This window comes from Nannobrachium achirus, assembly GCF_963921795.1.
Source record: "Nannobrachium achirus genome assembly, chromosome: 18".
NCBI classification, from domain to species: domain Eukaryota; kingdom Metazoa; phylum Chordata; class Actinopteri; order Myctophiformes; family Myctophidae; genus Nannobrachium; species Nannobrachium achirus.
This window is the reverse complement of record NC_137825.1, coordinates 54,707,833-54,733,944: the sequence shown is the minus strand read 5'-3', so window position 1 is coordinate 54,733,944 and position 26,112 is coordinate 54,707,833. Positions and strand designations below refer to the sequence as shown.

At 44.1% G+C, this 26,112-nt stretch overlaps 1 protein-coding gene across 1 annotated transcript in view; it reads right to left on the bottom strand.

Moving 5' to 3' along the window:
- Positions 1 to 585: 585 nt before the first annotated feature.
- Positions 586 to 26,112, bottom strand: part of ift140 (intraflagellar transport 140 homolog (Chlamydomonas)) — a gene marked incomplete at its 3' end in the record, with an annotated part of 88,350 nt that continues 62,823 nt past the window's right edge. The window contains exons 20-31 of the mRNA XM_080747512.1: positions 20,892 to 21,069; positions 18,620 to 18,810; positions 16,041 to 16,136; positions 15,333 to 15,465; positions 14,586 to 14,729; positions 12,220 to 12,348; positions 9,268 to 9,450; positions 8,591 to 8,797; positions 7,931 to 8,143; positions 6,631 to 6,797; positions 5,310 to 5,451; positions 586 to 807 (exon numbers count right to left, since the gene is read on the bottom strand). Of these exons, the coding sequence (XP_080603638.1) occupies positions 586 to 807; positions 5,310 to 5,451; positions 6,631 to 6,797; positions 7,931 to 8,143; positions 8,591 to 8,797; positions 9,268 to 9,450; positions 12,220 to 12,348; positions 14,586 to 14,729; positions 15,333 to 15,465; positions 16,041 to 16,136; positions 18,620 to 18,810; positions 20,892 to 21,069 (2,005 nt within the window). The remainder of the gene's footprint in view (positions 808 to 5,309; positions 5,452 to 6,630; positions 6,798 to 7,930; positions 8,144 to 8,590; positions 8,798 to 9,267; positions 9,451 to 12,219; positions 12,349 to 14,585; positions 14,730 to 15,332; positions 15,466 to 16,040; positions 16,137 to 18,619; positions 18,811 to 20,891; positions 21,070 to 26,112) is intronic.

The window sequence follows — 26,112 nt, the reverse complement described above, 5'->3', positions numbered from 1 at the left end:
AGGTTATTGGGGTCCCCAGTGGCACCCCTGGTAAGAGTGCATACCGCATAAATAAGGCTATAGTCCTTGGCCCGGGTTTGGATATGACGGTATGACCCAAGGGTCTTCTTTGCTGCACGTCATCTCCCCCCCCCCCCCCCCCCCCTCCCCCCTCTCTCTCTCAAACATGTCCTGTCTCTCGATCAACGTCGATATAAAAAGCGGAAATTCCCCAAATATAATCATAAAAAAAAGACGTTATAAATGACAGCTTTAGCTAGCAGCTGTGATTTGTACCAGCAGCAGCGCTGCTGGTTTAAAACACATCCGGTGCCCTAGATGGCGCCAGAGCCCCCCCCCCCCCTAAGTGCCCAGATCCAGCTCCATTGTATTGTAAAGGGCTCTGTTGTGTCAGTGCATGCGTGATGTCATCACTTGGTCACATGACCGTAGACAGGATGTTGTTGTCATTCACCCTGTATGGGCCAGTATAGCCAAAAGCTACTGTTAGCCGATCATAATTTGGTCATTTTGCCAGCCATGCCTAGAGTTTTAGCCATAAAAACATACATCAGAGATAAAGAGCTTTAAGACAGAGTCTCAGGGTCAGTTGCCGTGGTGAGACTCCAAGGCTTCGTCCTCCTCCACTTCGTCCTCTTCTTCTCCGCCGCTGTCCCCGCGGTCCGCCCGGCCGGGGAGGTGTCCCCCCCGTCCCACGGGTAAACCCACCGCCCTCTGCAGGGCGTCCAGGCTGGCCTGGGTGACGTAGAAGCTCACGTCCAGCGAGGAGGGCAGCAGCTTCTGCAGTTCTTCGAGCTTGCGGTGAGCCTGGAGATCACAGGGAGGGGGAGGGGGGTGAAGAGTATTGGAACTGTCGTAGATTAGAGTTTATCGTGATTGATTATGTGTGACGTTATAGGGTAGATCATGTGTTCACTGTTCATTGATTATATTAATATCTAGGTCTTTATGATGATACTAATACCTGATAGTTAGGAGTAGAGAGGCCTCCAGTGGGCCTCAGTAACTATTGTTTTGGTAAAGCCTATCTTGTTATGGTACAGCTCGTTCCAGAGGCCTTGAAGCCACCCAGTGTAACTCTAGTGTTTGACCATTCTTCTGGGCAGAACTCATTTACCACTGCCCAGAGTGATAATTGTACTTCTGTCCATGATATCATGTTACATAAACTTGACCACCACCACCACCACCTAATATAATTGTCTTGTCTCCTCATTTTCTCATGATTATTGATTGATCTGAATTCCACCACAGAACTCAGAGGCGTAATTTGACCAATATCTAGGGTGTTGCAAGGAATGGAGTTTGTCCACGCACGTGAAAAATGTCGGGTTTTATCCGGTTTTGGGTGTTTTTTATTTCAGTTTCGGGTGTTTATTCCCCACACAGCAGTCTAACAAGGAGATGCAGATAGCTGTATAGATAGGCCTACTATTTGACATGCAGCGAAACACACATACAGTTTTTTTATTTTTTATTATTAGAAACAATACTTCCATAGGCGTAGTTTGACATTTGCCCTTTCATTATTGGTATCGCAGTTGCAGCAAGAAATTTGGTACGAGAGATATTTGCTTAAGAAGTGCCAATAAGAATAAACCATTTGATAATCTCTGCTATAATTTCTAAATGGCTACAAAACATTGTGTTTGATGCAGGACAATAATTATTTTAATAACAATAAGGGAATATCAGTGAATAATTATACTTTACATTTTAAACACCTTTTTAATTATTATTTTTTTGAAATTTAGAAAAAGTATTTTCTTAACTCACTTAGCGCCGAGCGAGCCAGATTTCAATATGAATCTGCGCTTATAACGCCAGGAAATAGCTATATTGAATCCCCAAAATCACATTACATAAACAGGTACACTGCCTGCAGATGCCACAAGATGACCACTAGAGTGAGCCATAGCCCATTGACTTTCCATGGTCCCATGTTAAGTCAGAATAAAAAACAAGGTTCATGACATAACAGGATGGTACAATGACATGCTCTCCATTGACATTCAATGGACAGGCCGCGGGCCGCCATTTGAGCTCAATACTGCTCAATTCGTGCTTGATCGTCTCAAACCACCATTGGTATGGGCATCGGAACGTATATAGATGCCACACAGAAAGTTTCCGAATCAAAATCCGACCTAGTGAAGCTACGTGAGGGTCGGATGGTTTGCATTGAGCCTAGCGGCTAACAGAGGCCTACGTAAACAGGAAGCTATGGCTTAAAGGTGACGTCATAATCGTATCCTTTTTTTTCACTGTTTTCATCTGTATGCTAGTCGAAGGTAAGCTAACCGTTCCGCTCCGTCTATCAACCCAAATTAAAAGCTTAAACAATGCTTTTATATAAAAGTCGCTCCGAGTCGCTCGGCACTAAACGCCATCATTAGTTAGTCGCCCCGAAAGTCGCTCGGCGCTAAGTGAGTTAACATCATTAATTTTCAAGCCTAATATGTGTAATCTTTGAGTACAGTTCGGATATTGCAGGTATGTACAGGTATATTCATAGCCAGACAACCAGAGAGAGAGACAAGAGAGAGAGAGATAGATGATCACTTAACATTCCAATCAATCAACTCAATTGTCGCCAGCTGGTCTCTGCGTGAAACCTAAACTCCAGTGAGCAGTTGGTTAATTCTTTAAAAAATCATAACTCTTGACAGGAATGGGCTAGAGACTTACTTTTTCCCCCTAAATGCTCAGAAATGCTAGGCCCAAATGACGCCACTTACGGCCACAGGAGGTGGGGCTGCATTCATTTAGCCTCAAGCAGTGGTGAAAGTGGTTTGAAATTCTTGCCGGAACTGTCATAAATTGGCCGCGCGGCGACCCAAGTGGGAAGCCGCGCGTCCGGAAAAAATTTGGGAGGCATAAGAAAACTGCATTTTGGGAGGCCCACCTGCTGCCCTTCTATAATAAGCCTCTTCATATTGTTCATTGTTCCATACAGAAGAGTAAGCATATATATATATATATATATATATATATATATATATATATATATATATATATATATATTATTATATTTATTATATTATTATATATATTATTATTAATATCATTATAACCAGTTATCTAAAGTAACTAAGTAGACCTACATTTACTAAAGTACTGTATTTAAGTACAGGTTTTAAGTATAGCCTAGCCTACTTTACTGGAGTATTTCCAATACTTTTAATTCTACTCCACTACATCTCCCATTTCCAGATGCAGAATTGAATCATTTTGGTCTATTCTGCATGTATTGCCGCATGCAGGCACAGACACGAGTCCTCCTAGAGATGGGATTTATGGCTCTTTGAAGTGAGCCGGATCTCTGGGATCCGTTCCTTTCAAAGAGCCGTTCAAAAGACGTAGGCCTACATTTTGATACTTCTACTACTCAAGTACATTAACATTCCAAACTTCTACTTGATTGCAGTATTGATATTTCTAAAGGAATTGAGTAATTTTCCCACCACTGTTCATTAGAAAGGAACGGCTCCCTACTGTGAACCGAATCATATCGTTCATTTCAAAGAGCCGTTCAAAAGACTCGATTCGTTCGCGAACGTCCCACCCACTCGCTCCGTGTCAAACAAACACTGAAACGCAAACAGACTGGATCACACTGACCTACACAAACCCACGGGAATAATTTAGAAGCACTTTATCAGAAAATATAACTATTAACACTTGTGTACTGTATGTTAATCTGACTTTAGTATAGGCTATTGTTTTCTTCCTGGACGTGCGTTTGTAGCTGGTTATTTAACATGGGATTTTGACAGCTGGCTTCTCCTCTTCTTAACGGAACTCCGTTCCGGCCCCGAATGTTTTAACGGAACGGGGGTTCCGGCCGTTCCGGCTCACTTTCACCACTGGCCTCAAGCCATAACTATGATCCTTGTTGAAAACAGCTAGCGATTGGTTGCATGCAATTGGTTAGCTATTGAAATATAGCAGATCTTGTAGATCTGCTATTTTTGAAAGTCATGAAATTCAACTCATTATAAGTACTTTGGTCGGATGTACAAGCATTTCAATTGGCACGATTGGTTGCATGCAGACGTATTATTGATCGGCATGAATCCTGGGTAACTTGGTATCTATCTAGTCCAGGGTTTCCCAAAGTGGGTGCCGTGGCACCCCGGGGTGCCTTGATGCCAGTCTAGGGGTGTCACAGAATAATCTGATAATATTTGGAATTCATATCACATCAACATCACTTCACTGTGCTTCACTGTGCCGTACTCGATGAGTTCTTTCTCCATCTACGGCCAACTCTCTTCACCAAAAATAGCAGATCTACAAGCTCACAACGCGTCACAGTGTGACGTGTTGTGAGCTTGTAGATCAGCTATTTTTGGTGAACCTTCCCCCTAGAATAGAGATGCTGGGGTTAAAGTGGTTAAATGCACTAAACGGATATTTCTCGGTGACATAGCCTACTGTATCCCAGGTGGAAAGATGTGCATATTGACGTCGCATAATATGATTAAAAAAATTGTCATTGTAATTCAGGGGTGCCGTGGATGAAAACGTTATCTACAGGGGTGCCCGAGTCAAAAAAGTGTGAAAACCACTGATCTAGTCCAGTGTTTTTCAACCTTTTCTCTGCATGGGCACACTTTTCATGTCCCAAGAATCCATGGGCACACCAACATAATACAGGGGTGTAAATATCGTCACTGTCGGGAAGAAACCTCGTATCTCCAAGTTTCAAATTTGTACGTTTCTTCGCGAGGTAAAGCCCTGCTTCATCATACAAGGCTGTGGCACAACAGTAGTGAAAACAGCAGATCTACAAGCACACAACGCCTCGCACCGCGAGGCGTTGTGTGCTCGTAGATCGGCTGTTTTCACCAGTTTAAAGGTGATACACCATGCATTTAAAAAGTATTTTATGTCATATTGTTTATCTAACTGCTTCACCCCCCCCCCCCCCCCCAAAAAAAAAATCTTTTTTTTAATGTTTTTTTTTCCTTCAAAAACGGCCGTTTATGACGTCACAAACGGCAGCAAATCTGGACAGCCTGTTTTGAGAACCCGTGGGATGCTTTTAACCTCCACCTTCCCAAAACCAGAGAAAGACACAAACGGTCAGAAATGGGACTTTGTGAGGATAGAAGGTGCTAGTGGGACCCCAAAAAAAGGTTTTAAAATAGGAAAAGTGAATTTTCATGGTGTTTTTAAAATGATAAATACAATACTGGCTTTCTTTCAAGCAGTTTCAAGGGGCACACTTGACCCTTCTCAGGGGCACACCAAAGGTCCCCAGGCACAGTGGGTGAAAAACACTGGTCTAGTCAGACAAGACTCACGACTTGGAAGCTGCCCTGCTGACAGTGGTGCTCCACCAGGAAGCCGTACGCGTCTCCGATCCGGACAGCCGGGTCCAACTCCGCCTCTTCCAGCAAGGCCTCACACAGCCGCACCGCCTCGCCTGGGTCCTCCTCGTACAACCTGGAGGAGGGATGGGACCATATGAGAACTTCACATCGCGATCATTGTGACCAAAAGATATCACCATTTACGATATTAACGCGATAATCAAAATATCCCCAACATCCATTATTATCCTGTGGCGGAACATTTGTCAAAAAAATTGCAGATCTACAAGCTCACAACGCGTCGCAATTTTATGGCAAAGAGATTTGGTAGAGAGTGAAAAAAAAAGACTGCATCAAGTACGTATATTATAAGTACCTTTTACAAATTATAGAGGGTTTAAAAGTGGTCCTGGATATGCAGCTCGGCCAATAAACCGAATTGATCCCAGTGCGTGACGGAGGACGCTTTCACGATGAATTAAATCTCCACGATACGATTATCGTGAGTGTTTTTTTTTATCACAATAAACAATAATATCGCTTATCGTCCCATCCCTAATCTGGAGATGACCCAGAAAGTAAATAAATAAAACACCACTGTGTTCTTCCTTACTTGAGTCCATGAGTAACAAAGTATACTCGGTTGATTGAGGCCACAGTTCTTACCCTTGCTGTGTTGCAGTTACTGTCTGTCTCAATCTCTGTCTTTTTTACTAGCTTTGGATTGGCAGCTTTTATACCTATTAACACATGGGAAGCCAAGGTTTCTAACATTTCTAGCTGTTGCTGCTGCCGTCGTTCACTTACGCTTTAATTTTGAAGAGCCTCGGAAGCTTCGTGCGTGTGCACGTGAGTGTCCACTGACGATTGAGGAGGATAATCCATTTGTTTACAAACGCTCGCGAAACTAAAATCCAAACCGGGGCCGACCATCGCGGTAAAGTGTCGCCGTGAAAACAGGCAGATCTCTGCTTCCCTGGCGTTCTTTGCACCTTATTCATAGATAAAGCTGTTTTTATGTTTCAGTCTAGAATGGAAGTCAATGCAGCCTAGACCATCCATTTTGCTTCTCTGCGAGCCACGGTATGACGTATGGACCAGGGTCTTTCACAGGGAACACAACATGCGCGCAGCAGCACGCTGCACAGTTAACCCTTTGTCTCGTTCCTGAACGAGACAACTCCTTTTGGCACAGCGACCTCCAGTGGCCTTATCTCGTTACTGAACGAGTTTGGCCCCTTGGGTGTTAAAGGGAGTAAAGACGCCACATTTAAAATCATGAAACAAGGCTAAAAGACGGCGATGCTCTCACCTGCGCACCTGGACGAACTTCTTGATCAGGGTGATCTTGTGTTGCAGGTCAGCCATTCGGGCCTCCTGTTCTCCGGGGTTGCGACCCTTGGCTTTAGAAAGACACTTATAAGCCTCCGTCAGAGCACCGAGCGCCTTCTCATAGTTCTGATAATCATCGATCTCAACCTGGACGAACATTAGAAAACATTGTTCTTAGTTTCTCCAACATGTATTCCACTCATTATATGCAAGTACTTTCTACACTAGTCATATGATAGACCACATGAGACTGACACAATGTCCATATATGGGCATTCACAGATATGGGCTTAATACTGATGACATCAGGGATCTCCATATATATGGGCAAAAAAGGGACAAGGAAGGAATTAATTTGCAAGTGACACAATATGTCCATATACGGAATTCTTTTGCAACATCATTGTGGCGTCAGAACAGGTCAGCTATATCCTTCAGCTGAGCTGGGATGAGGTGTCACACGCACATGAGGGTGTAACGCACTGCGACGCACGCACGGGATCTGGAGGTTTTTATAGTAAATGCGACCTACCGTCGCAAAAAAGGGTCATAACATGCTGCTCAGGCAAGCACACACACTTTTGCTTAGGAAATTAAATGAACAAATACAAGGGCACAAAACGAGAGGCAGATGTTGGGAAAGCGTTCTTAACCCATTTAGGCCTAGAATTATTGAATGCTTTAACCAGTGAAAAATAGCAGATCTACAAGCTCACACACTGCAAGCTTGTAGATCTGCTATTTTTGAAAAAGTCGTGAAAATGTGTGCAAATCTTTGAATATACGTATTTTCAAAGCGAACGTTTGTAACTAAAATTTTGCTTCTGGGTGGTCCCTGGCACTAAATATTTTGAGATGGGGGTCCGTGGCCAAATACATATCATTTTGGGGGTCCTTCACATGAAAAGGTTTGAGCACCACTGACATAGTAGTCTCTCAAGAACTGACTAACTGAGCTCCAGTTAAGTGAAAAGGACCTTTTCTTTGACGATGGCTGGCCGGATTGCTGACATAGAAACATAGGGTTTTTCAAAAAGTCTTAGAAGGATTCAAAAGACACTTATAGAATCGGGTCAAAATTCTAATTTTCACGATTTTTCAAAAAATAGCAGATCTACAAGCTCGCAGCGCGGCACTCGGTGCCGCGCTGTGAGCTTGTATATCTGCTATTTTTCAATAGTAAAAGCATAAAATAATAATACACTATAATGTGTACCCGTTCTAAATGGGTAAATAAACTGGCACTTGAATAATCCGTCCTGAATGCGGCGATATCCCACCTGAGCACAGGCTTCATAGAAGCCAGCCAGCAGCTCCGGTGCCCTGCCTTTGGTGTAGTAACCAATAATGTTCTTCATGATGTCTGGGTTCTTGCGCCAGTCCAGAGACTGCAGGTAGTTGGCAGCCATGATGTAGATCTCCTTCTGACGAGACACGCCGGCGAAGAACATGATCTTCTCGGTGTCACCGGACTTCAGAAGTGCCCTCATGGCCTGTTACAAATTAAATAAAAAATATCTAGCTATGGTGTTTGACATTTATACTGTGTGTATATACACAGACATGGCATATTCATGGGTTGCATTTATAGTCCTACACCAGCCATTTTGAGGACCAACACAGGTGTTTTGATTAACGTAGAACATTGGTTCTATGCCAATCAGACAAATTGAACACCTGTGTTGGTCCTCAATATGGCCGGTTTAGGACTTTAATGCAACCCATGAATAGATGTTACAGATGATTTGAATGCTATGTGGAATTTAAGACACAATTTAATAGGCTATAGTTTGCTTTAGTTAAGCCCAACCTTTTTTTGTAGTTGGAAAGGGAGCTAATGTAACACAGGTGGAGAGAAAAAGACTTATAGCCATGTCTTTTCTATCTCCTGTACATATGCCGACCTTTCTACAAGCATTTACCACACACCGCCTTCTAACCTTGAGCTTGTTGCCAGCCTGCGTGTATTTCTTGGTGGCCAGGTGGTAATTGCCCTGGCGCATGCAGCAGTCGGCTATCCTCTCCAGCAGGTCCTTGCGGGCGTCTTCGGACAAGTCTTTGGACTCTTTGGTGACGGTCATGTTCTCCGCCAGCTCCTCCGTGATGGTCAGATTCTGGTCCACGCACAGCTGCAGAGCGTCGTGATACTGACGAGGCACACCACACACACACACACACACACACACACACAAACACACACACACACACACACACACACACACACACACACATAGAGAATACTGTGTAAACGTGCATGTGACAACGACACCAACAGTGACAGAGAAACAGACATGACTGAAGTCTAAGTTTAAGTCTACATTTAATGTGACTCGGCTCTGCAGATGAATATTGTTAAAATAGCAGATCTACATGCTCACAACACCTCGCAACGCGAGGTGTTGTGAGCATGTAGATCGGCTATTTTCACAATGTTCGCCTCTTGCTTACTTAATATTTGACAGTTTGGACAGTCCTGTCGAATATTCGACTATTCGAATACTTTGAGGTCGAATAATTCGAATACTAAAAATCACTATTCGTGAATGCCCTAACACACACACACACACACACACCCACACCCACACACACACACACACACACACACACACGCCCCTACCTTCTTGGCTGCCAGCAGCATCTCCACAGCCTTCATGTATTGGTCATGTTTGATGAAGAAGTCCGAGCATCGCGCCAGGAGAGCAGGGTCAGAGTTCTCGTTGAGGTCCTCGGCTATGAACTGCAGCGCTGAGAACTGCTGCGTGGCGAAGGCCAACTCCAGTGCCTTGGACACATGACCTGCCTGAAACAGACGAGATGCGTGAAGGTCCAAACCTCATTTTGTGTGCCTTCGGTTCGTAGCTTTAAGCCAGGGGTGCCCACACTTTTTTGACGTGAGATCTACTTTTAAAATGACTAGCTCAGGATGATCTACCCATCCAAAATGTTTTAGCTGAGGGCCTGAGGGGGGCTTTGGAATAGCAGCACTGGCGTTACATTTTAGACAAACACACTTACTACAAGGGGGAAATAAATGGGACATAGGCTACTGTGGGAAATGTCTTCATCCAATTCTGTATGGAAGTGGTAGGTTTTGGGGTTCATTGTAATGCTACTGACTCTTGAACAAAGTATTGCATTGGAGGTTTGCCTACTTTAGAAGCCATGAAGGGAGCTGACAGGCCCTTCTTGATGTCATATTGACATACCGGTATTCTTTTTATATTTTAATTATATATTTAGAGGCATGTCATGTGGTCTACCTGCACACCCTTGGTGATCTACTGGTAGATCATGATCTACCTTTTGGGCACCCCTGCTTTAAGCCAGATCTACAAGCTCGTGCGAGCTTGTAGATCTGCCATTTTTGAAAAAACGTGAAAATTGGAATTTTGACCCGATTCTATAAGTGTCTTTTGAATCCTTCTATGTTTTTTTTTGGAAAAACCTGTGTTTCTATGTCAGCAATCTGGCTGGCCATTGTCAAAGAAAAGGTCCTTTTCACTTGAACTGGAGCTCAGTTAGTCTGTTCTTGAGGGACTACTATGTCAGTGGTGCTCAAACCTTTTCATGTGAAAGACCCCCAAAATGATAATGTATTTGGCCACAGACCCCCATCTCAAAGTATTGAGTTCCAGGGACCCCCCCAGAAGCAAAATTTGAGTTACAAACGTTCGCTTTAAGAATACATATATTCAAAGACATGTTCACGACTTTTTCAAAAATAGCAGATCTACAAGCTCGCAGCACGGCACTCGGTGCCGCGCTGTGAGCTTGTAGATCTGCTATTTTTCAATAGTTAAAGCATTCAATAATCCCAGGCCTAAATGGGTTTAAAAAAATGGACATACAAGAACCATAGGCAGAGCAACACCATTTACCATTTACAGCAATCTGTTTTTAATGTTTAGATAATGCTGAGAACAACATAACTAAATCTAACTATGTGACTCAGTATCCTTGTTTGGAAGTTCTGTTATTACTCTTGTCCAGGTTTTGTTGAGCTGGTCATCTATCACCCCCTTGTGGTAGGATTAAGAATGCCATGCATGTCTGACATACTGAGTGAACAGGGATCATCAATCACTATACTATGTTGGCTTGTGGAGGAATATTTTGTCAAAATGCAATTTTTGCTAAGAACATACAAAATGTGTGGACAACAATATTACCAGAAACACATAAAGAGCTAGCCCTGAATGACCATAACAGGTCAGTAACTCTGAGATTGTACACTCTCTGAGTTAAGAACCACTAGTTCTAGTTGGACTCCTAGGGTGCGTTCGGAAACCCGCACCGGGTGTGTGCTCGGTGTAGTGAGTGCAGTGGGCGTGGCGTTGTAGAGTGCGTTCAGTGTGGCTTATTTACGAACGACCAGTTTTAAGAGGCAGCTGTGTGCTTTTTCACTCTGAACTCTGAAGGTAAACTTTCTGAAAAGCAGCAGTTGCTAAAGTAACGTTGATAATGAAAGGAGATGTAATTCATAACATTGGCATACCTGCTGTTAGTTTACATGTTGATGTGTGTGAAACTATCAAGCCCAAACGACCAATAAAGCTGTAAATGCTGCATTTTGCTGTCATTTGCTCCATTGTTCACAGCTGAGAAGCGCTCGAGACATGGCGATGAAAGCCAACCAATCAAAACACCGCACCACCGCACCACACCGCCTAACCCCATCTTCTGAGTAGGGTTGGTGAGTGCGTGCACTCAACACACCAGTGCGCCGCGCACTGGATTTCCGAACGACAACGCACCAAGTGCACCGAATAAACGAACGACAACATGGCACACCAGTGCGTTGAGTGCGCATTTCCGAACGTGCCCATAATATGCCATAGTGTTGCAGTAGATACATGTCATACATATTTTGAAGTAAACCTGGAGTCTTGACATTCAGTAAGCGGGTCTTATGATCGGAATAAGAACATGATAATGGTGTGTAAAAGGCAAAATCTAGAATTTGCCAAGACTTTGCCACGGACATGTGTCCACGTACAGACATATTGATGACCCCTGTCTGGGTGTGAACCATTGAAGGACACACACACATGGCAGAGCATTGGGACTAGGGCATTCACGAATAGTGATTTTTAGTATTCGAATTATTCGACCTCAAAGTATTCGAATATATATTCGACAGGACTGGCTAAACTGGCAAATATTAAGTAAGCAAGAGGCGGACACTGTGAAAATAGCCGATCTACATGCTCACAACGCCTAGCGTTGCGAGGCGTTGTGAGCATGTAGATCTGCTATTTTCACAATATTCATCTGCGGGACCGAGTGCTTGTCAGGGTAGGGGTCCCCAGTTCATATATGTTTATTTTGGGGATCACGGCCTAAAAAGGTTTGAGAACCCCTGGTATAGAGCATTAACAAATTCATCCACCAGGGGCATTCACATCTCATTCTTATGACTTCCTATCTTAGCCAAGCTTTATAAACTATATATTTCTTAAAGAGAAAACGATAAAAATAAGCGAATATTCGACTTCGGTGAACAACATCGAATAGTGACTTTGATATTCGAATATTCGAATAGTTGGTGAATGCCCTAATTGGGACACACCTTATGGTAGAGTGCAACAGCCCGGTCCATGTGGTCTCCTTTCTCTTCATAGTAACACGCCGCCTCCATCATGTCCTCTGGGTTACTGAGCAGAGCTAGGTTCATCAGCTGGTCGTCCAAGCCATTCTCCTGCTCACACCCAAAGTCAGGGGCGTCACAAGGGGTAGGAAAGTGGGACTGAGTTACTGGGGCCCAAGGTGGAGGGGCCCTAATAACTTTATCCATTGAAAAATAGCAGATATACAAGCTCACAGCGCGGCAGTGAGCTTGTAGATCTGCTATTTTTGAAAAGTTGTGAAAATGTGTGAAAATCTTTGGATATATGTATTTTTTTAAGCGAACATCTAAACAACTAAAATTTCGCTTCTGGGGGTCCCTGGAACTAAATATTTTGAGATCGGGGTCTGTGGCCAAATACATATCATCTTGGGGGTCCTTGACATAGGTTTCTTGCACACATTTTCACGATTTTTCAAAAATAGCAGATCTACAAGCTCGCAGCGCGGCACTCGGTGCCGCGCTGTGAGCTTGTAGATCTGCTATTTTTCAATAGTTAAAGCACAGGGGCCCCACAGTGAATCCTTGTACCCGGGGCCCAGAATTTGGTGCGACACCCCTGCCCAAAGTAACACATTACAATTATTACAGCCCATCCGCACTGCCAGCGAGCGAGCGTTCCGACGCGTTGTCGCGCGAAAAGCCGTCCTCATACGGAGCGTCGAGCCATTGCGTTGCGACGTGGCCTGAACCAATCAAATAAAAATAAAAGAATAGTAATAAAGTGTTTGGGAGGCGGGACATGGCCACGAAACCTCGCTCATAGATACAGTTGTGCTCGAAATTATTCAACCCCCTCTGAAAGAAATGTTCATTAGTGTAGCCACTGTTCCTTTGACGTAGAACTTGTGAGCTATGCTCAAAACTGGAACATTCAGTGTCTTTGCAATTGTTTTATATCCTTTTCCTTTTTTATACAAAGCAATAATCTCTCCTCTGAACTTTTCTGACCATTCCTTAGACTTAGCCATGTTTCTAACTGCTCTAATCAAAGTCAACAAGTCAACAAACTTCTGGTCAGGCCAGATTGCACATCTGATGCTATTTAAGCCCTTGATTAGTCGATTGCAGTTGATTACAGATGTTTTCAGGTGTAACTAAGAGTAGAATAATTCAAAGTGAAAGTGACGTTGAAAGTGGCATTTAGCATTGAATTATTTAGCCTATAAAACTGATTTTCAGAGAAGAATTTTGAGCACAACCATAGATAGACTCTGCTGAGCGAATATAGGAGGGGTGGACGACGTCACTGCACGACGCGTTGTCGCTCGTGGTATGTCAGGGCGGTCTCATTGAAACAAATGTATTTTAATGAGATTTCATGGCTTGTGTTGCATTGCTCGCGTCACTGGCAGTGCAGATGAGCCGTTATAGTAGTGTTAAAGTTGTACCATGTAACTTTTTTTATAAAACAAATCTTAAAATTGTCCTAACTGTTAAATCGCTAAAGTTTTAGAACACCCACTCCGTTATTTTCAGCTTCTGAAGCCTTCTCTTTATATGTTTTCTATGATCCTGGCCGTGGACCGGATTTCGCGCCAAAATGACGTAATCTGCATCATCTGTATACGTTGTGTATACGTTGCCCAATCACATCGCCGATCATGCACACATGGTACACTACCGGCCAATCACAGCGCATCTTGAAGTGGGGTCGCCATATTTGTAGTCGCCCGTGTGTCTCTTTACTCAAAAGGTAATCTCGCCTACCAGGCAGGGTGAAGTAGTCCGTTTCTCCGGAATGCCTGAACGCACAGGAACCAGGGACCCCTCTAAAGATAGCTCTCGGCGTTGTGGAGGCAGACGCGGGGGTGTGAAGGTACGAAAAACGGGCGAAAGACGCGAACGCGACCGCGGTTTGCTATAGGGCTACTGACCACTAGTTGAGCATCTTACACAGTATAGCTTTAAAGCATAAGGGGCATTGTTAGGTGGACACAGAGCGGAGTGGCTAAATCTTTTGTAAAACTGTAACAACCTTTACTAGGCAATGTTTACACAAGCCCCCAAAAATATTAACAAACAATTCATGTGCCAAGCAATGTAGTTCTTCAGTGACATTTAGCAGACTGGTTGCCAAGCAACACACAGATGCAGCAACACACAGACGCGATGGAAAGCATGCTTAAAGATTGGGATGGGAAGATTACATGTATGATCATATCGGAGAGCTTTAAAATCAATAGTCTAGAAATGTCATAGTCAAACAATAACAGCATACCTTTGCTAATACTGTACATCTGGATGGTGTGTTGATGTTATGGTGCATATTACTGTAGCTACTAGCTAGTAGATGTACTATTGTTTACCTTGCAGAGCCGTATGGCGTTGTTGTAGGCCTGGGCTCGTGTGTAGAAGTGGACCGCCTGTCTGATCTCATCATGGCCCTCGTACTGTCTGGCCAGGTGGTAGGAAGCAGCCCTGTTCCCCGTGTCATTGGCTATCTCGGATGCCTGGCAAATAAGTAGTAAGTAGGCCATCAGCATGCACGCCATTGTGTCATCGCATACCGTGATGCATAAACATCACTGCACACTTGTGTACTCAAATTAAGACAGAGGCAAGACAGCGTTGAAGCAACGTTGGTTGAAGCATTTCATATCTCGTTTTGACCTTTCAGTACAGTATTCTTTACACACGATACAGAAACAGAGTAGACAATTTTTTTTTTTTTTTTTTTTTCAATTTAGTCGTTATGCGACTGCCAGTGAGGAGCCCCCACCAGGAGGACGTAGAGCCTTCGTCCAAGTCCTCCCGCCCAACACTCCCTGCTGACAGGTACCGCCCCCAGCCCGTAGGAGTACTGTACGTGCACGTCGTGCAGTTACATTTATCACCCTCCCCGCTCGGCATCCCTCCCCCGAACACAGGCCAATTGCGTTCGTGTAGACGCCTGACGAAGCCGGATGCACCACGGTGGATTTGAACCCTCAACCTCCGTGGTGGTGGGCAGGGACTTTACCACTGCGCCACCCGAGCAAAAGCAAAACATAAAACATCATCTTTCAAAATAATAAATGCATTCAACACCACCCAATCTTCCCGCAGTGCGTTACCTTCTGAATGTTCCCAACATAGCAGTGGACTCGGACCAAGGAGAGGTAATCCTGGGCATGCTCGTAGTAACGCAGCGCTGAGGTCATGTCTGACTGGCTCTCAAGGTACTGGGCCCACCACTTGTAGACGTTCCTGGATCGATGGGAGAAATGGTTCGTTTTCCTACATATCATTCATAACAAAGATCAATCACGTAAAGCAGAGGTCTTCAACAGGGGGTCCGGGACCCCTAGGGGGTCCTCGGAGTTACTACAGGGGGTCCTCCAAATCGTTGTGTGATAGAAACACATTTTTTCTCCCCTTTTTTATATTAACCACTTGAACCCTAGGGTCCATATTCGGAGAACTTTAGCCAAAAATAGCAGATCTACAAGCTCACAACGCCTCGGCTATTTTTGGCAAAGAGCTTTGGAGAGGGAAAAGAGCAGGCTAAGTACAGTGAAAGGTCAAGTGTATTAAGTATTTACGGTTCAAGTGGTTAAATAACTGAAAACCCACGTTAACATGAATCCAAAATATACTGATGATCGTGCTGTCAAACAATGAAACTATATGGAATCTTAATAAGGTTGTGGGGGGTCCCTGCTTCATCTCTATCTCAACTAAGGGGTCCTTGGCCTGAAAACGTTGAAGACCCCAGACCATTTTAATCGCGACGCAAATTAAGGATTGCAATCGATGTGTCTCCAGCGTTTCCCCAGACATACTTGTCCTTCATTTTGTTCACGTAGATCTCCAGAGACAAGGCATCTTCCTGGAGCATCCTGGGCACCTCAAACCTGTGGGTGTCCGACTTCTCATAGCTGAAACAGACATTCACAGTTGGACAACCCTCCAATACAGCCATGGTCAACAGTATAAATACCATATCACTTATTTCCAGGTGGTCCGCAACTAAATGATGTAGAGTCTGTAACCAAATGTACCCTTATAGATCTTTAACTCTTGAGAGCATAAAATGAAACCAAATGGAGACCTTACGGATCCATTTGGTTTCAAGAGTTAAATTATTGTTAAACATCTGTATTACTTACGTACAAGAAGTCTACACAATTAAGTACCATGCATAGACAAGAAACGGAGGGTGAGAGAAATTTCGTCCGGTTTGTCCGGTCTGACTCCCAAGCCTCCGTACTCCGGATGATTTAGATCTGTATACGGACCCTTACGGACAGCTCCCAACTGGACGGACTGAACGTACAAGATGTATATCCGTAGCAAGAAGTACCCACGGCCACCGTCATAAAACATAGTAGTGATGAAAATTACTTTAACTCTGCTCTATGACAGCGGTTCTCAAACTGTGTGTCCCAATATAAATATATTTTATCAAGAAACGGAAAAAAGGTCGTTACACAACCACTTGAAGAGGACGCCTCGACTCCTCACTCACTCGCACGCACGCACGCACGCACGTGCACACACACACAGACAGCGAGGCACACAAGTCACAAGAAGAGATGATGATGCGGTTCATTTATTACTTGGGAATTATGTTCAATATATGAGCGGGTGTACGTGTGTTTTGTTATAATTACTCCGGGTCCGCATCCATGTGGTTAAATTTGTACCCTCGCGGAGTTGCCATTTACCGCAATAACATTGCTGACAAACAGCAGAACCAGTCCAGACTGTTACCACGTATTTATACCAAACATCACGGCGGGTCAAAAAAGAAATCTGTGGTTCTACATATTTTGGCTAAATGCTTCGGTTTTTACACGTGTGAGAACCACCTTCATGTGGCGCGCGGCCTCAACGGGAGCAGAATTGGAGCGGAGAGCGGGTCTGCACATAAATAATGTGCATGTCTACTATGCATGGCGACGGATTTACCGTACGTAGTTTCTCACCCAAAACGTACACAAAATCAAGCATACGTAACTATAAATGGCCCTTAAGAGAATGTAGAAGAATTGTTATTTTGATTGGCCTGTTATCTCTCCTATGGCACCAACATCAACACAGCATGAAATCGTGGACAAAATCTTATCCAACGATAACAAAATAATATATACTGTATACGTTTTGGGTCTGAGAGGCTAAATCTCATCAAATGGTGGTACGTGACTCAAATGCAGAATAAACTAGAAGCAGTGTTCTTCCGAGCACAGGTCTCCACCAGGCTGTGCGTCCTGGTGGTGCTACTGTATAATAGGCCAATGTAAAAAGGGTGGCATATGTTCTTCACCTTAGACCTTTCATGGCAGTCGGACGCTGCATGCAGGTTTGAGGCATTGTGTTCCAAAAATGTGTTTTGCTAAAGTCTACCTGCTGGTGGCGCTATAACAGGCCAATGTGAAAAGGGTAGCATTAAGTTCCTTGACATAGTGGGAATATGTGTGGCAAATTTCACGGTAATCGCAAGCTGCGTTGATGATTTGAGGCATTTTGTTCAAAAAGGGGGCAATCCTGCAAACTTTGGAAGCTAATATTAGCCAATCAGGATGGAATATGAAATATCAGACAGATCAGACTTGATCACATGACTATAGAGATACTGTGTACTGATTTGTGTTATTCTTGGAGAAAATCTGAAGGAGTAATATCCAAAAATGTGTTTTACATAAGTCGGCCCAAAGGTGGCGCTATAAAAGGCTGATGTGAAAAATGCAGTGAAAAGGTTTTTCCTTGGTCTCTAGGGAGTGCGTGTACAAAGTTTGACACTGATCGGTGGAGTTATAGGTAAAAACACAAATTGGCCTGTTATAGCGCCACCATGGGGCTGATTTGAACATTTTGACGTGGCATTCCTTCCTCGGCCTAGTGGGAATGTGTGTGTGCGATTTCATGATAATTGCACTATGCGTTTGTGATTTGAGGCATTTTGTTCAAAACGTCTGAATCCTACAAACTTGATTTGGAAGCTAATCTTAGCCAATCAGGATGGAATATGCAAAATCGGACAGATCCATGTCGATCACATGACTGTCGAGATACTGCCTACCGATTTGTAGGATCTTTGGACAAAATCTGTAAGAGTAGTGTACAGAAATGTGTTTTGCGAACATCGGCCTCATGGTGGCGCTAGAAAAGGCCCATTTGAAAAATGTGGGTCAGAGGTTCTGAATTGGCATCCAGGGAGTGTGTGTGCTCATTTTGGCAGCGACCAGGCCAACGGCGACTGATTAGGTGGTAACAAACTGCGAGGACGCACGCACGGACGGACGGACGGACGGACGGACGGAGGGGAAAACATACTCTCCCCCATGCCTTCGGCTGGTGGAGACAACAATGGACCATGAAAAAGGCTGAAAAACACTGACTTATTGCTGCTGGGTCTTACAATGTGAGGGCCAGGCTCTTATCGCCCATGGCCTCCAGGTGTTTGGCATAGTTGTAGTAGGTGGTGCGCAGGTGGATGCGGTCGTGGTTTTCGGCCGTCTCCACTGCCTGCTGCCACTGGCCAGAGGCCTGGTAGAATTTGTTGAGGAGGTCGTAGCGTTGGCAGCTCTTATACAGCTTCTCCGCGTCGTCCTGTGAAAGCAGTGGTTCCCAAAGCTTTTAGCTCGTGACCCAAAAGAGACAATTTGTTTGCCCCGGAAAACTAGTGAAAACAATGTGACAGTGTAGCGGGTCCATTTGGTTCCATTTGTACACTGTCAGAGTTACAGACTTGTGTGGGCCAATTTAGACCCCCCTAAAGGAACCCACAGAGTCCCTGGAATCCACTTTGAGAACCACTGTTATAGAAAACCTCTCTAGAAAACTAGAAAATGTGCCCACTGGAGCACACATACCTCCATCAAGATGTTATAGAGCTTCTGGTGTCAGTTAATCAGTTGTTCCTTGACCCCGTTATACTAAATGGACCACGTTTTTGACATGATGTTGAAATGTGGGACAATACTAAGATGACTGATATTGTACATTGTGTGGTGCTCATTAGTCCTTAGTTTGCAGAGTGTATCAGTTGGTAATTCAATAAATCAACAGAGCACACAGACTATCCCCAGCCTCTAGTGGTGCCAACTGAGATGGTGTAATTTGAAAATAGACAATCCGGATCTACAAGCTCACAATGTGTCGCGTAGGTCTGCCATTTTCTAAATGTTTGTATTCATTTTATACATTTGAAAATGCATTTCTACACTGCAGCATTGAAACTTTTACTTAAAGGACAACTTTAGTTTTTTACAACAAGGGTTCATATTTTAGATGTAATTAAAGAATATAAAAGATGAGTGTTAAAATTATTTCATTTACTTCTTTCTATTGTTTTAGAGATTCTTATTTCAGTGGTTGGGAGCATGCGTACAAGTGGCTAAATGTGTAATTTTACACAGAATAAGCCCATTCCCAAGATACAACGCAACCTTTCATGGTTGGATGTGACTTATGGGGGCTAGAAGTGTTACTGTAAATAGCAATAAAGAAACTGCTGGCTTATTGTGTCCAAAAAGACATATTTAGCCACTTGTATGCATGCCCCCATGCATACGCATGCCCCACATTTTAGCACGGTAAACGCGATAAAACAATAGAACGAAGCAAATGAAAACATTTTAACACTCACTTTTTCTTTTCTCTAATTACAATCTAAAATATGAACCCTTGTTGTAAAAAAAACAAAGTTGTCCTTTAAGTCAAATATTAATTTGAGTATGTTTTACACCAGTGGTTCTCAAAGTGGATTCCAGGGACTCTGTGGGTTCCTTTAGAGGGGTCTAAATTGACCCATACAAGTATGTAACTCTGACAGTGTACAAATGGAACTAAATTAACCTGCTAGGGTTCTATGTGTACACTGTTAACTGATTTAATGCCAGGGGCCACAAGGTGCCGCTAGAGTGCCTGACATTTCTGTATAGGCCTTCGCTCTAACTTCCGTCGACACAGGCAGTAGTGGCTTGGGATTTCACTGCAACCACTGTTATGGATGAAGACCGGAGGAAGTTAGCTAACAGTTAGCTATTAGCTTCTTCATTTTTTAGAAGCCCGATCTGAAGCTATTTTAGCCGCAAAAAAACGTTGTCGCTGCACTGGGAACACAGTTCAGAGAAAAAGGTCTCTAAAGATGTGAGTTTGTATTGGAGTGGGCGGCGCGGTGCGGCGGCGTTGCCCGATTACGGGCCGATGTAAACAGAATCGCGGCCCCGGGCATGGATGGAAAATTAGACCGGGGCTTCGTTGAGGCCTCCGATTAATTAATTCATTTTATTAAATATCCCGGACTAGAGCGGGATAGGCACCCCGGAATACGTAGCGCTGCCGACAGTATAGATTGAGTTTTTGGGGGGGGGCTCTAAACTTTATTTTAAACCATTTTCAATGGAATAAATCGTCGGACCATCTAGAATCACTCGTTGGAAAGCGTAGGACGAGCCAGGACCACCCACATCTCTACAAGCAGCTCAGGGTAAGTAAAATAGCAAAAAAAAAACATTGTATTGGATTGAAAAAACGCCGAACTTGTCCGGGATAGGCACAAAAAGGGTTAAGAGTTAAGGGGAGACCTTGAAATGTGAAAGTTTGAGATTAACGGTTTTAACACCACTGCTGGAAGCTCGAGGAGCCATTGCTGTAGTTACTATTGACAGCTAATTCATTGGTCTTACCAGCATGCCAAGCTGCATGGCCAGTACTGCCACCTGGGCCTCCAGTTCAGGCTCGGCCTGGGCCTCCCTCAGTGAGCGTGCCACCCTGGCATTACCCATGTTCCCCAGACAGACTCGGGCCACGTCCAGCCGGCGGTTCTTCACGCACATTCGTGCCATGTTTTCCCATACCGCCTCACTGGAGAGAAGAGAGAAGATACGACTTTAGGCCCGTTACAATTATTACATAATCCTCTAATCGCGATTAGTTGACATGATTGATTATTTTGTCATCGTCGTCATAATCGTTTCCATGTTGAAAGACATAAAAATAGTGAAAATGGCAGATCTACAAGCTCACATTGCGACGCGTTGTGAGCTTGAAGATCGGCTATTTCCACCATCAATGTTCTTTATAAAGTATAAGGTTTTCAAACATGTCAGTTATTTCTTCGTATATTTAGGTATGTGTCATATCTGCCATGTGCAACTTCATAGCCTACAAGCCAAACAGAAATCTAATTGTCAACGACAAAAACAAATACATCGTTAATCGCAAATTATTTGAGTGACAATTAATCGTCACGTGAAATGTCAAAATCGTGACAGTCCTAGTAAGGGCTCGGTTATAGTTTGTTTGTTGCGTGTGGCTCTCATTACAAAAATGCATTGTGAATTTGGCAGAAACAACCAACAGAGTATTCTGCTAAACACTGAACGGCTCATTATCTCCATTTTCTTTATGTTGATCTACAAAGACGTTAACGTTTTCCTGCAGTTAATGGCCCTGAAAGCTTTCAGTGAGTGGTTCAACCATAAGTACGAATAATTTGCTAATGAGAGAAGTGCCGCTTTATCAGAGATATATCAAAATCTTAAAGAAAAATGCAGATTCTATCATGGTGCAGACATTAACTTCCCCAAATGTGATGGAGAATCTTAGTTGGTCTACACCAGGGGTCTTCAACAGGGGGTCCGGGAGCCCTAGGGGGTCCTCAGAGTTACTACAGGGGGTCCTCCAAATCTTTGCATGAATCCACTGGAACTCTAGTGTCCTTATTCTGAAAACTTTAGCCAAAAATAGCAGATCTACAAGCTCACAACGCCCCATTCTGTGAGGCGTTGTGAGCTTGTAGATCGACTATTTTCGGCAAAGAGCTCTGTTGTAGAGGGGAAAAAGAGCAGACTAAGTACAGAGTGAAAGGTCAAGTTTTATAAGTATTGACGGTTCAAGTGGTTAAATATCTGAAAACACAAATTGACATGAATCCAAAATACACTGATTATTGTCAAACAATGAAACTATATGGAATCTATGAACAGATTGTGGGGGTCCCTGCTTCATCTCTCTCGCAACTAAGGGGTCCTTGGAGTGAAAACGTTGAAGAACCCTGGTCTACACCGAGACTACATTACGTAATCCAGCTCCTCATTTCAACATCAAAACACACAACCACATGAATTTCCCACTAAAAATCTTTTCACAGGCAAATGGAATTTCAGCCACAACCTGTGTGTTGTGTGGGACCATGGAAATGAAACGAGCCAAACTAGAGGAATAGGGATGGGACGATAAGCCATATTATCGTTTATCGTGATAAAAAACACTCACGATAATCGTATCGCGGAGATTTAATTTATCGTGATATAATCCTCCGTCATGCACTGGGATCAATTCACCTTTTAGTTGCCGAGCTGCATATCCGGTACCACTTAACACTTCTGGTGCCAACCCCGAGTTTCCCGAGTTTGTATAGGTACCACCCCTGTGCCAACCCCGAGTTTGGGCCGTTTTTGAAAAAAGTTTTTTGGACCTCCAGAAATGTAATAGGCATGATCGCGATCGCGAAATTGCATGTTTAACCCCCATACCAACCCATTCTTTCAAACATGGCAGCCATGTTTGTTTACATCTGAAGAAAACATAATGGCTGCTAAATCATGAATGCCTGAACGGATTTCCAAGCGGATTTCTTTGTTTGAAAGCTGTGAACAGCATGCACACACGTGGTGCATGATCTAGGCATGGGCGTGCGCGATCCGTGCACTATGAATTACATGGAAGTCTATGGAGACCATGGCATCTTGGACCTTCAAAGAGAATAATTCATTGCAACTTAAGTGTTAAACTGGTAAAAGGTACTTATAATAGGCCTATACATACTTGATACAGTCTTTTTTCCCACTCTCTATCAAATGTCTTTGCCAAAAGATATCCGACCTCGGCTATTATTTGGCAAATGTTCCGCCCCAGGATTATGGATTTTGATTATCGCGACAATATCGCAAATCGCGATTTCTTTGGTCACAACGATCGTGATCTGAAATGTTCATATCGTCCCATCCCTACAAGCTAGAGGAATGCTTTTCTTGTTGCCCCTGGTCCTCTCCCCGTCTCTCACTGACGTCAAACCCTTAACACCAGCCCCGGCCCCCACCCCTTCTCTTCTGCCTCTATTTCAGATTTCAGATTCCACACCCATCTGGTCTCTATTTGTGTCCCTCCTCCCCCCCAGTCTCTTTAGCCGATACAGATGTGGGCTGTTTATTAACCCATTTAGGGCCTAGAATTATTGACTGCTTTAAACATTGAAAAATAGCAGATATACAAGCTCACAGCGCTGCACCGAGTGCCGCGCTGCGAGCTTGTAGATCTGCTATTTTTGGAAAAAGTCGTGAAAATGTGTGCAAATCTTTGAATATATGTATTTTCAAAGCGAACGTTTGTAACTCAAATTTTGCTTCTGGGGGGTCCCTGGAACTAGATATTTTGAGATGGGGGTCCGTGGCCAAATAAATATCATTTTGGGGGTCCTTCACATGAAAAGGTTTGAGAACCTCTGACATAACTGAGCTCCATTTAAGTGAAAAGGACCTTTTCTTTGACGATGGCTGGCCAGATCGCTGACATAGAAACATGGGTTTTTCAAAAAACCTTAGAAGGATTCAAAAGACACTTATAAAATCGGGTCCAAATTCTAATTTTAATGATTTTTCAAAAATAGCAGATCTACAAGCTCGCAGCGCGGCACTCGTATATCTGCTATTTTTCAATAGTTAAAGCATAAAATAATGATACACAAAATGTATACCCGTTCTAAGTAGGTTAAAGTTGGGCAACAGGAAATTCCCCAAATCTTTGGGGGCCCTGGGTAGTATGAGGGAACAGAGGCCAAAGACATACAGAGAGAGAGAGAGAGAGAGAGAGAGAGAGAGAGAGAGAGAGAGAGAGAGAGACCTTACACTGGAGGTCAAACGTGGTTTTCTATTCCTGAGGAGCAGCGTTTGTGTTTTCTCTGTGATTTGGGAGTTGTGGAGGATGAGTTTCATTTTGTTTTTCACGGTCCACTGTATCATGTCTTAAGAAACTCTGTATTTGAAAAAAATGCAAGCCAAAAATCCAAAAGCCAAAATTTGTTTTGGATGTAAGCCATTTACTATGAGAGGGAGTGGGTTGTTGGCTGATTTACCACTGTTTCAGGGTTGTGCCACGAGCCGCAGCGAGTGGCAAACAACCTCGCGTCACAACCTCGCGTTGTGAGCATGTAGATCGTCTATTTTAAATGGGCCCGTAATTGGCTATATGCGCAACAGCCATTTTGGAGAGAACTTGGGTCTCTTCTCACTTCCTTCAAAGGTGTCACCAATGATACTAATGAAGGCTCTGTTCCGTTTCATGTAGCACAGTGGTTATCAAACATTTTATTTCAGGGACCACCATAACTCTGAGAGCATACAAATGGAACCAAATGGACCCGTAAGGGTCCATTTGGTTCCATTTGTATGCTCTCAAGAGTTACACACCTTTAAGGGGTCATTTGGAACCCCCAACTGGACCACACTTTCAAACAGTGTTTCCAGTGAGCCAACATGAACAGTATCAGCACCCTGACTCTGTTTGACCGGAATGGAACAGAGCCTTCATTAGTATCATTGGTAACACCTGTGAAGGAAGTGAGAAGCGACCCAACTTCTCTCCAAAATGGCTGCTTTGCATAGAGCCTATTGGGACGCCAGGTTATTTTAGCCGTGTGTCAAATCAACCCAGTGTTTGACCGTGCATGGGAAAAGATGTGAGCTATTTACACAGAAGAACACACACAAAGACGAAAAAGGAAAGACAGGAGAAGGAAGAGAAGAGAAAGAGGGGTCTACGTACATATGAGCACCCCCCCCCCCTTCCCATCCTCTTTTCCTCTCAGGAAACGCATCCTGTTGCTAGTTGACCATGGCAGCCAGCAACCAGTTTGTCGCACACGAGAGAAAGAGGCTCGAACGAATGGCTCTCAGGGGCTCCGCAGAAAAAGTCGAACAAGCACACGCGCGAGCGGGCGGGCGGGCACGCGCACACACACAAATGCACACGCACTAAGGAGGTAGTAATGTGTGTCAAAGCATGCTGCAGCCACAGAGAGATGTCCCTACTGTGACACAAATGGCAAAAATGTCCCCTCCCACTTCAACTTTGACCTGTGGCACTGGAGCTGGAGCAGTAGTAGGAGCAGTGCCGATTCCCACAGAGAGAGAGAGAGAGAGAGAGAGAGAGAGAGAGGGTGAGAGGAGATACAGCGAACAAGCAAGAGAGACAGTGAGAGAGAGAGAGAGAGAGAGAGAGAGAGAGAGAGAGAGAGAGAGAGAGAGAGAGAGAGGGTGAGAGGAGATACAGCGAACAAGCAAGAGAGACAGTGAGAGAGAGAGAGAGAGAGAGAGAGAGAGAGAGAGAGAGAGAGAGAGAGAGAGAGGAGATACAGCGAACAAGCAAGAGAGACAGTGAGAGAGAGAGAGAGAGAGAGTGAGAGAGACAGTGAGAGAGAGAGAGAGAGAGAGAGAGAGAGAGAGGAGATACAGCGAACAAGCAAGAGAGACAGTGAGAGAGAGAGAGAGAGAGAGAGAGAGAGAGAGAGAGAGAGAGACAGTGAGAGAGAGAGAGAGAGAGAGACAGTGAGAGAGAGAGAGAGAGAGAGAGAGAGAGAGAGAGAGAGAGAGAGAGAGAGGGCGGGGGAGTTTGCAGCAAGGCAGAGTGGGAAGATCCTCCAGCAGAGTGTTGGGTACACTTTGGTTGAAGCCATCATCAGGGAGGCAGCCGACACACACTCTGACTGGACCCTCTGCAATTTCCCTGCTTCTCCAGCCCTCCCCACCCCTTCAGCCCCACACGGCATCTCGAGAGACAACACAGAAAGAAAGACATTTCTACGCCCAGACTACACGCACGGACTGCAAACCATTTGCACACTCACAC